Source organism: Vicugna pacos, chromosome 21 (genome assembly GCF_048564905.1).
Source record: "Vicugna pacos chromosome 21, VicPac4, whole genome shotgun sequence".
Lineage (NCBI taxonomy): Eukaryota > Metazoa > Chordata > Mammalia > Artiodactyla > Camelidae > Vicugna > Vicugna pacos.
This window is the reverse complement of record NC_133007.1, coordinates 7,442,964-7,456,022: the sequence shown is the minus strand read 5'-3', so window position 1 is coordinate 7,456,022 and position 13,059 is coordinate 7,442,964. Positions and strand designations below refer to the sequence as shown.

The 13,059-nt window shown below is 36.3% G+C and overlaps 1 protein-coding gene across 2 annotated transcripts in view; it reads left to right on the top strand.

Annotated features, from left to right (window-relative positions):
- Positions 1–13,059, top strand: part of CEP350 (centrosomal protein 350) — a 118,355-nt gene that overhangs the window by 104,474 nt on the left and 822 nt on the right. For both annotated transcript variants that reach the window (XM_072946011.1, XM_015245676.3), the window contains exons 32-37: positions 276–412; positions 2,025–2,107; positions 3,121–5,123; positions 5,989–6,396; positions 6,501–6,647; positions 9,172–9,294. In XM_072946011.1, the coding sequence (XP_072802112.1) occupies positions 276–412; positions 2,025–2,107; positions 3,121–5,123; positions 5,989–6,396; positions 6,501–6,647; positions 9,172–9,294 (2,901 nt within the window). The remainder of the gene's footprint in view (positions 1–275; positions 413–2,024; positions 2,108–3,120; positions 5,124–5,988; positions 6,397–6,500; positions 6,648–9,171; positions 9,295–13,059) is intronic.

Sequence of the window (13,059 nt, the reverse complement as noted above, 5' to 3'; positions counted from 1 at the left end):
TTATTGCTTCGTAAGTATTAAACTCCTGTAGATTGAGCCTATCATTTCCTAGTTGATATTAGTGTTACAATTATACATCTTGCTTATGCGTAGACTATTTTAAGAAGGGACATACAAGTAACTGTTTATAGAGCTCTGGGGAATGATACTGATACTGGGGGAAGATTTTCACGTCTTCTTTTCTGTTTGAATATTTCACCATAAAATATACTGTTGTATAATTTAAGACAGTTTTTAAAAATTCTGTATAGTGACTCTGATTTTTCTACACTTAGTCATATGATGAATTCATTAAGAAAACTGAAGCCGAGCTTAGCCGAGATTTGGAAACATCACCAACCGCCAAGCCTCAGATTAAAACGCTCTCCTCAGCTTCTGAAAAACCCAAGATCAAATCCCTTCCACTGCACAGGTAGAAATTTTTGATGACTTACCTGTTTGCTGCCTTATTTGAGAAAGGAATAAGGAAAAATTTTTAGTAGAAGCTATCTTTTAAGTGGCTGTGAAATTGAAGAAGTAAAAAATACTGGTTTATATCTTTCGTTTTACTAAAGTAAAGTCATCATGTATGATATAATCACAAATCATTTTATAAGTACAGGTTTAAAAATATATTTCGAATCCTGAAATCTGGTGGGTGCAATGAAAACAGTACTCTCCAGCATTGCTGGTAACAGTGTCATAAGTTAGCATAGTTCTTTCGAAAAACAATTTGGCAGTGTTTCAGAAGTCAAAAACTATCTGTAACTTTTGCCTCAGTAATTCCACTTCTGGAAATTTAGCCTGAGAAAATATGGTCTACCAAAAATACCTGTTTGCATGAATATGTTTATCATAATACCTTTTATATGAATAGAACATTAGAAGCAGTCTTTATGTCCAAAAATGGATGAATAGCCCAGTAAATGATTGTTCCAGGGGTAGAATATTATGCAGCCAGTTAATGCAAATACAGAAGATACAATGTAGCAACATTAGAATATATAATACGGTATGTTAAAAAGTCAGGTTTTAATATTTAAACTAAATTTTGAACAATGACTGGAGGTTAGGTAGGTCAGTGGGACTGAGAATAGGGAACATTTCGGAGAGAAGGGAACTCATGAATGACCACAAGCAACGGAGAGCTTGGCATATCATAGAAACTGAACATGACAGGATGTTGCTGGAGTTAGAAGAAACTGGAAAAATAAAGAACAAATTGTGATAACCTTATACTCACCCATTCTTAGTAGTTTCTGATTTACTTTTTAGCTGGTGTGACGCCCTTAGAGTTTTCTTTAAATAAAACATATTTAGGGTTTTTTTTGTTTGTTTCTTATAGATGTTATATAGACTCATTACAGTTATTTTAGCATTACCTGGGTCCCAGCTAGCTATTTAATTTTGGGCGAGTTACTTAACTTCCCTGTGCTTTAGTTTTTTTAATAGGGATTTATGTCCCTGTAACACACCTGACTAATAAACTTGTTATGAGGGCTACAGGACTTAACTTAGAACAGGGCCTAGCACACAGCACTATGTATTAATTATCATTAAGGGATTTTAACCAGAGAATGATAGAATCAGATTTCTGTTCAGAGAGATCTTTCTGACCACACTATGAAGACTAAAGATTGTAGGAAAAAGAATGGACAGTTGAGGAGTACCATCAATGAGGCTGTGGAAATGTATGGGATTTGGGAAAGAAAGGATTGAACAAGTTTGAGAGATACACCTTTTTCTTCCCTGCACACAGGAGGAAAGGCAGTTGGGATAGCTGTGAATATAGATAAATTTGTAGGTAATCAAGTTAAAGATGAGAAAGTTCATACTGATGGCCTCTGTTTTTCTCGTTAAAAGAGGCAGGATCATCTACCGAGAGTGATGAGAGCCAGAAATAGGCTTGATGAAAGTGGCAAAGGTTGGAATACTTCCTGTGGAGAAGAAAGAAGTAGTTGTCTAAGAATTGACTACATTTTGTAACCAGTTAATTATGGTATCAACAATACATTTATTTCTGTTCATTAATTTTTCCACTCCAGATCTGAAACAACAAAGAATTGGAAATCACTGACAGAGTCAGAACGTTCCAGAGGATCCCTGGAGTCCATTGCTGAACATGTTGGTGAGTAACTAGAAAAATAATCATACTGTATCTACGTGGACTAAGGATTTATACAAATGCTGCCACAATACTACCTCTACAGCTTTTGTTTTAAAATGAATTTCTTAAAGATAATAACTTGTTTAACATTTTAAGTTACTTTTATATTTTAAAGTGATTTATTGGTTATGCCTAAGCTATGTGAAGCAGTCTTTATTGTTCCAGTAACAGAAAAAGGCCATAAGATACTGGTCTAAAATGGCTGTGAGTGTATCATCAGCATCTCTAAATTCTCCCTTAATCAGATTTTGTATCTGATTATGTATATTTTTAGCTGTACTATTTCTCAGGGTAGGTAGTTATATACATTCAAAAAAATTTAATCCAGAGAAAGGTAAGAATTATTAAAAATAAAGTATAAATTTAATAAGGAAATAAAACTGAGGCATGAAAAAACTTACCTAACAATGACATAATAGAGATTTGTATTCAAAACTTTTAATTCTTGGTTTGTTAGCTCCCCAAGTCTTATTTTCCTCTTATTCTGTAATGTTAGCTCTTAAAGTGCTGTATTTGCAGAAACAATTGATTCCCCCTGCCTTTTTTTCTTTTTTAAACTTTCTAGAGGCTAGCTGAAGCCCCTGGGAAAGTTCGTTCTTTTAGAAGTAAATAAAGAACATTTATTGTTCTTTCATTGTTTTCTTATTTGAAGAATGTATGTGATACCCATCGTACAATTCTGTTTTTGCATGATTTGAAAATCAGTGTCTCCATAAACTTTGAGCCATTTTTCTTTATAAGTTAACATAACACTTAAAAAAATTATTCCAAACTGTAAGTTTTTAGTCATTTAAAATGTTCTGTTGGTATAGTAGATTCCATTAAAAGGAAAAACTTACCTAATATGGTAAACAAAACAGGTCATGTTTATTGACCAGAGTTTTTCTAAGATTTGGCTTTTATTTAAACTTTGGTTCCAGAAATTGAAAGTTGTGATTAGATAATTTTGATGTGATTTTGTTTTCCCCTTTAAGATGCTGCATTGGCAGGTTCTGAGAGATCAATATCAGAAAGGTCTTTATCTTCATATACAAAGAGAATGATTGAATTGGACCGTCGAACAGAAGAGCATTTTCAGACTTCCTCTCCAATTGTCAGATCATCAAGGAAAACCAGAGCTGAGTCTGGAGATTCTCTAGAAAATGTCCCTTCATCACCTCTTCTCAAAGAATTAAATACCTCTAATAGAATTCTGGATGTGTCTGATGCCAAGGTTGAAGAAGAATTTAGTAAAAAATCAGAAATACAGGAAGCAGAATATGCAAAATTGGAGGAGAGTGCAATTGAAGATGCCTATTCTAAACAATCTAGGAAGTCTGATGTCTTCTTGAAACTAGACCTGGAACAGGGAGATTCACCTGAAATTCTTTCAAGGAAAGATCTTCCTTTAGATTCTATAAATGTTCAGAAAGACTTAGTAAGATTAGCCATGGGAAATCTTCATAAAGAAGAGTTGGAAGAGAGACAGTCAGATCAAGATGTGGACCATAGTCCAAACATCCAATCAGAAAAAGACACTCATGTACAAAAGAACATCAAGGATAGGGACTCGTCTTGGTCAGAACGTCTTTTTGCTCCTAAAGAGATACCATACTCTGAAGATTTTGAAGTATCTTCTTGTAAGAAAGACATTTCAGCTGAATTGTACAAAGATGACTTTGAGGTGGCATCTTTGTTGTCACTCAGGAGAGACTCTCAGTCTTGCAGAGAGAAGTCAGAGCCAGCAAGGAGCTCTAGAAGTAGAGCCACTAGCTTGGGTAGCGATGACGAAATCAGTGAGTGCCTCAGTGAGAAAAGCCTTTCTGTTCACAGCAGTCTTCACTCTGAAAGGCTGTTAGAACTTAAATCCCCCACTGAGCTTATGAAAAGTAAGGAGCGCAGCGATGTAGAGCATGAACAGGGAGTTACCGAATCCCCTTCCTTGGTGTCAGCTGCCGCTGCAGATGAGTTACTTGATTTCCACATCGGTGATAGGGTGTTAATTGGCAATGTGCAGCCTGGAACTCTTCGATTCAAAGGTGTGACTAGCTTTGCTAAAGGATTTTGGGCTGGAGTGGAATTGGATAAACCTGAAGGAAATAACAATGGAACATATGATGGCATTGTATACTTCGTGTGCAGAGAGAAGCATGGAATTTTTGCTCCTCCTCAAAAAATATCTCACATTCCAGAAAACTTTGATGACTATATAGACATAAATGAAGATGAAGACTCTTATTCAGATGAACAATATCAATACTATAATCAAGAACAAAAAGATACAGAGGCTCCCAAGTTTGAAAGAGAAAAGGATGCAGTTGAGTATTTTTATGAGAAATCTCTCCCTAGTATGAAGGACACAGAGGCCTCAGTTGATAAAAGCCTTAAAATAGAAGCAGACAATATACAGAACATTTCTGGGGCACTTGAAGCCCATATTCACCAGCAGTCTTCAGGGGATTCACTGATTTCTTCAAAGGAAAACAAAGACCTTGTTTCTGGAGCCACAGAAGAGGTTTCCATTGCTCTAGAAGATGATACTTTAGATAATACCTTTTCTGAAGAATTAAAGAAGCAACAGCAGTTTATAGAAAAGGAAGAAAACCTATATCCCGAAGCTTCAGAAAAGCTTTCTACCCCACTTCTGGATCTTTTAACAAGAGAAAAGAACCAATTGGAAGCCCAGCTGAAGTCATCACTAAGTGAGGAAAAAAAGTCAAAGGAACAGCTAGAAACAGTCAGCTTACTGACAGACAGTTTACTAAAAGTCTTTTTGAATGACACAGTCAGTCAACTACAACAAATCCAAAAAGCTAGGAATGAGAAAATCCAGCTTAGCAATCAAGAGCTTCTTGATGATGATCAAAAGAAAGTACCACCCCAAGACCTGTCCCCAGATCTTGAGGAACAGTCACCAAGGGTTCCAGGCTGCTTTGTAAGGTCTGAACTGGAAGATGACAAAGAAGAGATTTCCTCACCAGATCTGTGTCCCAGACCTGTAAGTATTTTGTCCAGAAATAGTGTCAACCTTCCCTTTATCACACATTTTCATTTCATAGATCCTGGTAAGTTTTTTGGTGATGTGTTGTTTATTAGCTAAAAATCATTCCACTAGTTTTTAATGGCCATGTAGCTGTTTTTCTGTCTGAAATATAATTGTCCTTTGTTATGTCATGAGTGGTCACTATAGGGTTGTCACAAACACTGACAGGCTTATATTAAATTGAAAACCCCTGTATACTGTCCACAGACTAGATTGCCTTCCAGATGCAGTGAACAAATTTATTCCATGGAGATTTCCACTAGTTCTCAACCCAGTACTTGTTTGTGTATGAAATTATTTGTTAACATATTTCCTCAGACATAGTTGCCTTGCAGAAATTATCAGCTGTGATCTTGGTTCTGGTAAAACTGAAATAAGTCCACTATGACATATGCTTAGCCCACCAACTTGTTTAACTTGCCTATGGACAGTGGAACAACAGTAATGATTTTGAGTAACTTGAGCCAGATAATCACCAAAGGTGAGAAGTTGTATGTCTCATTTCCATATCCCAGAAGCAAGACAGTCCTTCAGAAACAGAATAACGATGATACAAAAAAGAAAAAATAAGTCAATAAGCAGTTTATAAGAATTCAGCTGTAAGGCTTATGTAAGCAGAATTACAGGAAACAGGTTAGTTTTTTCTTAAATCATTCATTAATAGCCACCATATTATTTTTGCTTTGTTTATTTATAGAGAAACCTTAAGTATACAAGTAATGCATTTGCTTTTTCTTAAAAAACAAAAACAAAAACCCCAAGCGTGTTAAGTGATCTGAGGTCACTGAATAGTGCTGTTTGATTGGTTCCTTTTCTATAGGAGAGTCCAGTATTCGGTGCCAGTGGGCAGGAAGAGCTTGCTAAGAGACTTGCTGAACTTGAGATCAGCCGAGAGTTCCTGAGCGTGTTAGGAGATGATCAAGACTGGTTTGATGAAGACTTTGGTTTGAGCTCTTCTCACAAGATCCAAAAAAATAAGGCAGAAGAAACCATTGTACCTCTAATGGCAGAACCTAAAAGAGCTCCCCCAAAGCCGTGTGAAACATTGTTGGCAGTGCCGCATACTGTGGAGGAAGTGGAAACTCTTGTACACAATGCAGCAGAAGAACTCTGGAAATGGAAGGAATTAGGTCATGATCTTCATAGCATCAGCATCCCCGCCAAGCTGCTGGGCTGTGCCAGCAAGAGTCTGGACATAGAGAGCACTAGTAAAAGGGTGTACAGACAGGTATGGAACATGGCGGGGTGGTTCTCATTTTTCTAAACTTCTCTCTGTTGTCTGAAATTTGGATTCTTCGCCATTTTTATTTTGTTTTATTTTTCTCTATCAAGGCGGTTTTTGATTTAACAAAAGAGATTTTTGAGGAAATATTTGCTGAGGATCCCAACTTGAATCAACCTGTCTGGATGAAGCCATGTAGAATGAACTCTAGTTATTTCCGACGAGTGAAAAATCCAAATAACCTTGATGAAATCAAGGTAAACTGCAAACTAATAGAGTATCTCCTTTCTTAACTTGCTGTTCCTTTATACAGATCTATAAATGCTTGAGGTAAAAGCGGGCGCTCTTCTGTTTATTCACCATTTTGTCTTCAAGGGCTGTCCCATTGTAGGTATTTAATAAATGCGTGTTGATTCATTGAATCTATGAGCGGTGGAGGGATAGGGGTGAGAGGAAATCCTGAATCCTCAATTTTTACAAAACAAAAGTCATTTCATATATATATTTTATAATATTTAAGAAAAATAGCAAATACTCAGGGAGATACATTATTGTAACTCATAGAGGTTTTAGGTGAATTTTTAATAATTAAGAGGTAGGTAGTCTAGAAGTACACCTGAAAACATGTCCGTATATCAAACACATGGGTGTTACCTTTCCACCTTTGATTTTGGAGGTTTCAAATTGATAATGTGGTTTTGAAATATGTGGGATAGTAACACGATATATAAGAAGTATTGCTTGTCTAAGAAGCACCGGAGGCTGTAAGGACTCTCAGCAAACCAATTTTAAAGTCACATTGGTGGACGTGTCTCAGCCTACTCACCTATTTTCCTAACGTAGCAAAGGTTATACTTCCCTTGCCGTGCCTCTCCAACTTTAATGTGCATCTGAGTCATCTGGGGATTTTGGTAAAATGGAGGTTCTTACTGAGTGGATCTGGAGTAGGACCAGAAGTTCTGCATTTCTAACAAGCTCCCAAGTGATGCTGATGCTTTTGATCCTAGAACACTTTGAGTAGCAAGGCTCTAGAGTATGTTTCCTAAACTTACTTGATCATAGAAGCCTTTTGTTCTCTCGCGGAGAACATATTTCCAATTACTTACGTTACTGGTGTATTTTCTTAAATCATCCAGTAGTATATGTGGAGTATCAAAATACATTAAAGGTATATATACATTATTCTGGTATATAACATGGAGGCATTGTCTAAATGATTTAATCTTTTTGAGGTATAATTGACATATAACATTATATTAGTTTCAGGTATGCAACATTAATGATTCGATATTTGTATGTATTGTGGGGGTTTTTCGTGGGGAGTAGGTAATTAGGTTTATTTATTTATTTATTTTAATGGAGGTACTGGGGATTGAACCCAGGACCTCGTGCATGCTAGGCATGTGCTCTACCTCTGAGCTACATCCTTCCCCAATATTTGTATATGTTGTGAAGAGATCACCACAATAAGTCTGGTTAACCTTTATCACCACACATGGTTAAAATTTTTTGTGTGTGTGATAAGAACTTTTAAGATTTCCACTGTTAGCACCTTTGAATATACACTACAGTGTTGTTAACTATGGAAAGCTTTTAAAAATATTTTGCACTAACAGAATTTGTGAGATGTAATCTGTGCTTACATCAAAGGTAGGCAAACTATGGCCAAGCAGCCAAATCCAGCCCTCCACGTGTTTCTGTAAAGTACTATTAGACCACGGCCGTACCTGGTTGTTTGCATATTGTCCGTGGCTGCTTTCCTGCTACAACAGCAGAGTTGAGTAGTCACAGTAGAGACCATATGGCCCACAAAACCTGAAATATTTACAGTCTGATCCTTTACAGATAAAGTTTGCTGACCCCTGCTTAAAGTAAGCAGGAAAAAAAAAAGTGTTCAAATATTGACTTGATGCATTTTTTAAAAAAACACTTTTTAAATGATTTTCAACTTTGAGGAATAAAGCATCAGAACCACCTGGGGAACTTTTTCAGAACATTGGTGTACTTCATTTCTTTCAGCTCCCAGCAGTTGATACATCCTTGAATGTATCACTGGTAGTTTGAGAATCTTCTCAAGTGATTCTGATTCATAAATGAGTCCTTTTCCCCATTAAGATGATGTTTCTTTAATAGAATAACTATAAAAAGTAATAAAACCCCAAATTACTTATTAATAATAAAGAACAAATATGTTGAAATAAGACAAGATACATAATATATATCAGCAATCATCAGAATGCATACATCAATATAATACTCAGTGATGCTGCCTACCAATTTTAATATTGCTATAGCATTTTTAAAAGTATTTTTTAAGGGTGAGCATTCCAATATTGTTAGCAATTAAAGTACCACGCTTCTCATACTGAAGTATTAATTAATTTTTTTAACATATTTAAATCTTGCTGCTTCAGAGTAAACTATCCCAGGCAAAGTTCATATTTCAGGTTCAGCCATTTATTTTATGCTTTCTTTTGCCAGCTTAAAGTTAGCTAATGGTGGTTCTTGAGTAGCAGGGACTCCAAAGTGATTTTTCTTTGCAGATTCATCAACGGGTTTTACTTTTGTATGTTGTGTAAACAAAAATTCTTTAAGTGAATAAAGTTTGAGCATTTTGGCATGCTTTTCTCTTCACCTTGCTAAGTTTTACTATAAATGGAAGAAATTTGTATGATCTTTTATTATAAATATTGTATTCTTATCATAAATCTGTTTACTGCATCATAAGCACTCAATCACAAGAACTCTGTTGTGTTTCATTCATTCCTCTTATTTTCACAGAACTTTATAGCAACCGAAGTACTCAAGTTGTTCAGTCTTAAAAAGGAGCCAAACCACAAAACAGATTGGCAGAAAATGATGAAATTTGGAAGAAAGAAAAGAGACCGAGTGGATCATATCCTGGTCAGTGTATATAACTGAACTATTTTTATTTTGATCATCTTTTCAAAAATCAGAATGTAGTTAGATTCTAAAAGGAAAAGGAGTATAATTAATCTGAAGTCTATGAGAGTAAAGTTCTGTGGAAGATGCCATTGGTGATTTAGTAAGGATTGCATTGAATCTGTATCTTGCCTTGGGTAATATGGCCATTTTAAGAATTTTGATTCTTCCAGTAACATGGTATATATCTTTCCATCTGTTTGTGTCATCTTCAGTTTCTTTCATCAGCATCTTACAGTTTTTGGAGTACAGGTCTTTTGCCTCCTTAGGTAGGTTTATTCCTAGGTATTTTATTTTTTGATGTGATGGTAAGTAGGATTGTTGTTTCCTTAATTTCTTTTTCTATTTTGTTGTTAGTGTATAGAAATACAGCAGATTTCTGTGTATTAATTCTGTATGCCTTACATTTTAACAGCATCCCTCTGGCTGCAGTGTTGAGAGTAGACTGAAGTAAGGGTAGCACAGGTGGGAGTAAGGAAACCAGGAGGCTATTGGAATAATCCAGGCAAGTGATAATAGTGGCTATGACCAGGTTAGTGGTATTGGAGGTGGTGAGAACAGTTTTCAAAATAGAACAGAATTGCTGATACACTGAATGTGGAATGTAAGAGAAAGAGAGGTGCCAAGAATAACTCCATTGGGTTGGCCTGAGTAGCTGAGGAATTGCCTTTTGCTGATTTGAGGAAGACTGAAAGAAGCAGGTTTGGAAAAAATATTGAGAGTTCTGTTTTGAATGTGTTTAATTTGAAATGTCTAATAAACATCCAAATGGAGATACTGAGCAGGTAATTAGGTATACGAGTCTGGAGCTCAGGCAAGAGATGTAGGCTGGAGATAAGAAATCAGGGGTGGCGAACATACAGATGGCAGTCAAAGCCATGGGACCAAGAAAAAGAGTGTAGGCCAGTAGAGAGGCGGCCCAAGGTCTGAGTCTTGACATATTCCACACATTCCAGTCTTTCAAGGGCTAAGGAAGAGGAACCAACAAAAGAGACTAAGGAGGAACCGCTCATGAGGTAGAGCCAGGAGAGTGTGAGGTCCTGGCAGCAGGTGAAAGTCTTCAGGGAGGAAGGATGAGTCAGCTGTGTTACGTGCTGCTCAGTAGTCAAGTGAGATAACTGAAAAATTCTGACTGGATTTAGCAATGTGGAGGTGTTTGTTTTAACATCATTACAAGTAGTTGTGGTGGCATGGGTGAGGTTAAAACTTGATTTGAGTGGATTTCAAGAGAGAATGAGAGAAATTAAGGAGAGCAAAACTGGGTGTTTCAAAGGAGCTTTTTTGTAAAGAGAAAAATGGAGATGAAATGGTGATGAGAGGATTCTTTTAGTTGGAAAGAAATATGCTGATAGGAATAATTCCATAGAGAAATTGCGGCGATGCAGAGGAGCGAGGAGCACTGCTGGAGCAGTCTCCCTGAGCAGACATGGAGGGAGGCCACACAGGGCGGGCTGGCCTTGAACTGGGTATTACTTGCCCTTTTAAAACACTGCTAACATGATCAACTGTTACATTAAATATTTCATAATAAACAGTGGCTTCTTCCAGATTAGGAAAAGGTATATAATTTAGCTGTTGCTGCTTGGACTAGGAAAATCCCTAATCAGTCTTTGTGTTTTTAGGCATCATTTGAGGTGAGTAAAGTATGAAGAGTGTTTAACATTTAAGGCCTTGTTAGTCAGAAAAGCAGAGAAATCTTTCAGCTCTAGTTCCCATTCACTGTTCCTTTACCACTTCACAAAGATATTGATTAATTTACATCTTAGGTTAGCCAGAATATTATGAGCCATTTTTAGCAATGCATTCCCAAAGTATATGTGATGTAGAATGAGTAGCAAGTATTTAGACCAACTTTTGTATATCCTTTATGTACAGTAACCTTAGAAAATCTCCCTACTAGAGGTAAAATTGCACTTAAAATGACAAATCCTGTAGTGAAACGACATGGTTAATGATTGAAACACCTTTACAGCTTATGACCTGGTAAGGTACTCAGTAGCTCCCGAGTTTCTGCTTAACTGTTAAGTTCTCCCTCATGCTAAGTGTAAGTTGGTTTTCATGTAATTAATTATAATTTGCTTCTATAGCTTTGAGCCTTTACGTAACCATTTTAATTTTCCCTACGCACCTTTGAAGTGGCTGTAATGTTTCATTTGAGTCTTAGTCTTCCTCTTCCTGTTCACTGTTAGGGTTCTCCCCCATTGTCTGATTTTCAGCATTGTCCACTTTAGCTCTTCCGGTGCTCGGAGCTGACCATGTCCAGGCACAGCTCATTTTATTGCACTTTACTTTATTGTGCTTCATAGGTATGGTTTGGGGGAATTTTTTTTGTTTCTTTTGTGGGGTTTTTTTTTGTTTTTGTTTTTGTTTTTGTTTTTGTTTTTTTTACAAATTTAAAGTTTGTGGTAACTGCATTATCAGATAATGGTTAGATTTTTTTTAGCAATAAGGTTTTTTTAATAAAGTATTTTTAAAGTATATACATTGATTTTTAGACATAATGCTATTGCACATTTAATAGACTACAGTATCATGTACACATAACTTTTACATGCACTGAGAAGCCAGAGAATTTTTGTTATTAGCTTTATTGCGGTGGTCTGGAACTGAACCCACAATATCTCTGAGGTATGCCTGTAATATTTTGTGCATTGCTTAATTAGTAAAATCATATAACCACCTTCTTTCTTCTGGATACTGTACTTTGGTTAATGCAGTTTATAATCACATTTGTTTCATTTATTTTTAATAATATCATTCCCATGGGACTCACAAAAGCTTAGGAAAATTTAAAGATTAAAATCTCAACCTTTTGTAGTTATTTTTTTGGTCCAAGTACAGGACCTTATTTCACTCCTTCATCTTGTTAAATTTGGCCCATCATTTCAAACTTATCAACACATTTTTAAGGTTCTTTCTTTTAATATTGCTATTATGTTTCCCAACTTGCATTTTACCTCTAAAATTGAGGTACCTGCCTTCATCTAAGTCACTGCTAAAAATGAACTGGACAGAGTCAAAAACAAGCTTTAAAACACTCACTAAAAAATCTGTATGCCAGTTATTTACTTAACACCTTCTGTTTGCACTGTCATGGTCACTGGAAATTAAATAGAAATAAAAAGAAAAATCTTGAGTTCACAGCCTATTGGGAGAACAAATACATCAAATACAAAATTCTGCAGGATAATTACTGCAGTGGAATGTGAACAAGATGGACTGAGATCACAGAGGAAAAGCTCCTGAGTCTTCTTCCAGGCAGGAACTTCCTTCCAGGTTGCTAGTTGTCCTTTAATCCAAAAAATACATACATCTACATCTACCTGTCTGTATTTCCCCATCTTGTTCACAAGGATATGATGAAAGGCCCTGACATACATACTTCCTTAAATCTGGCCACATTCTATTTACATTTCTCTTTACTACCAGCCTAAGACCCTGTCTAGAAAAAAAGGCTATTGTTAGACTGACTTTTTAATGCAACTTTTTATGCATACTATATACTAACGTACAAACACACATACATACATCTTCAGGAGCAGCAGCAGGGGAAGTGTGTCATTGAATGGAACAGACTCCAAAAACCAGAAGAAGGAAATGGAGGCAGATTTTCAGGCTGTGAGATCCTTCAGTTGCCGTAACTGAGGTCGCAGGCTGGGCTTTATGCTTTCTGATGGCCAACGTGAAAAAGAAAATGTGATGTTAGTTCTCACCGGCTGAGAGGAA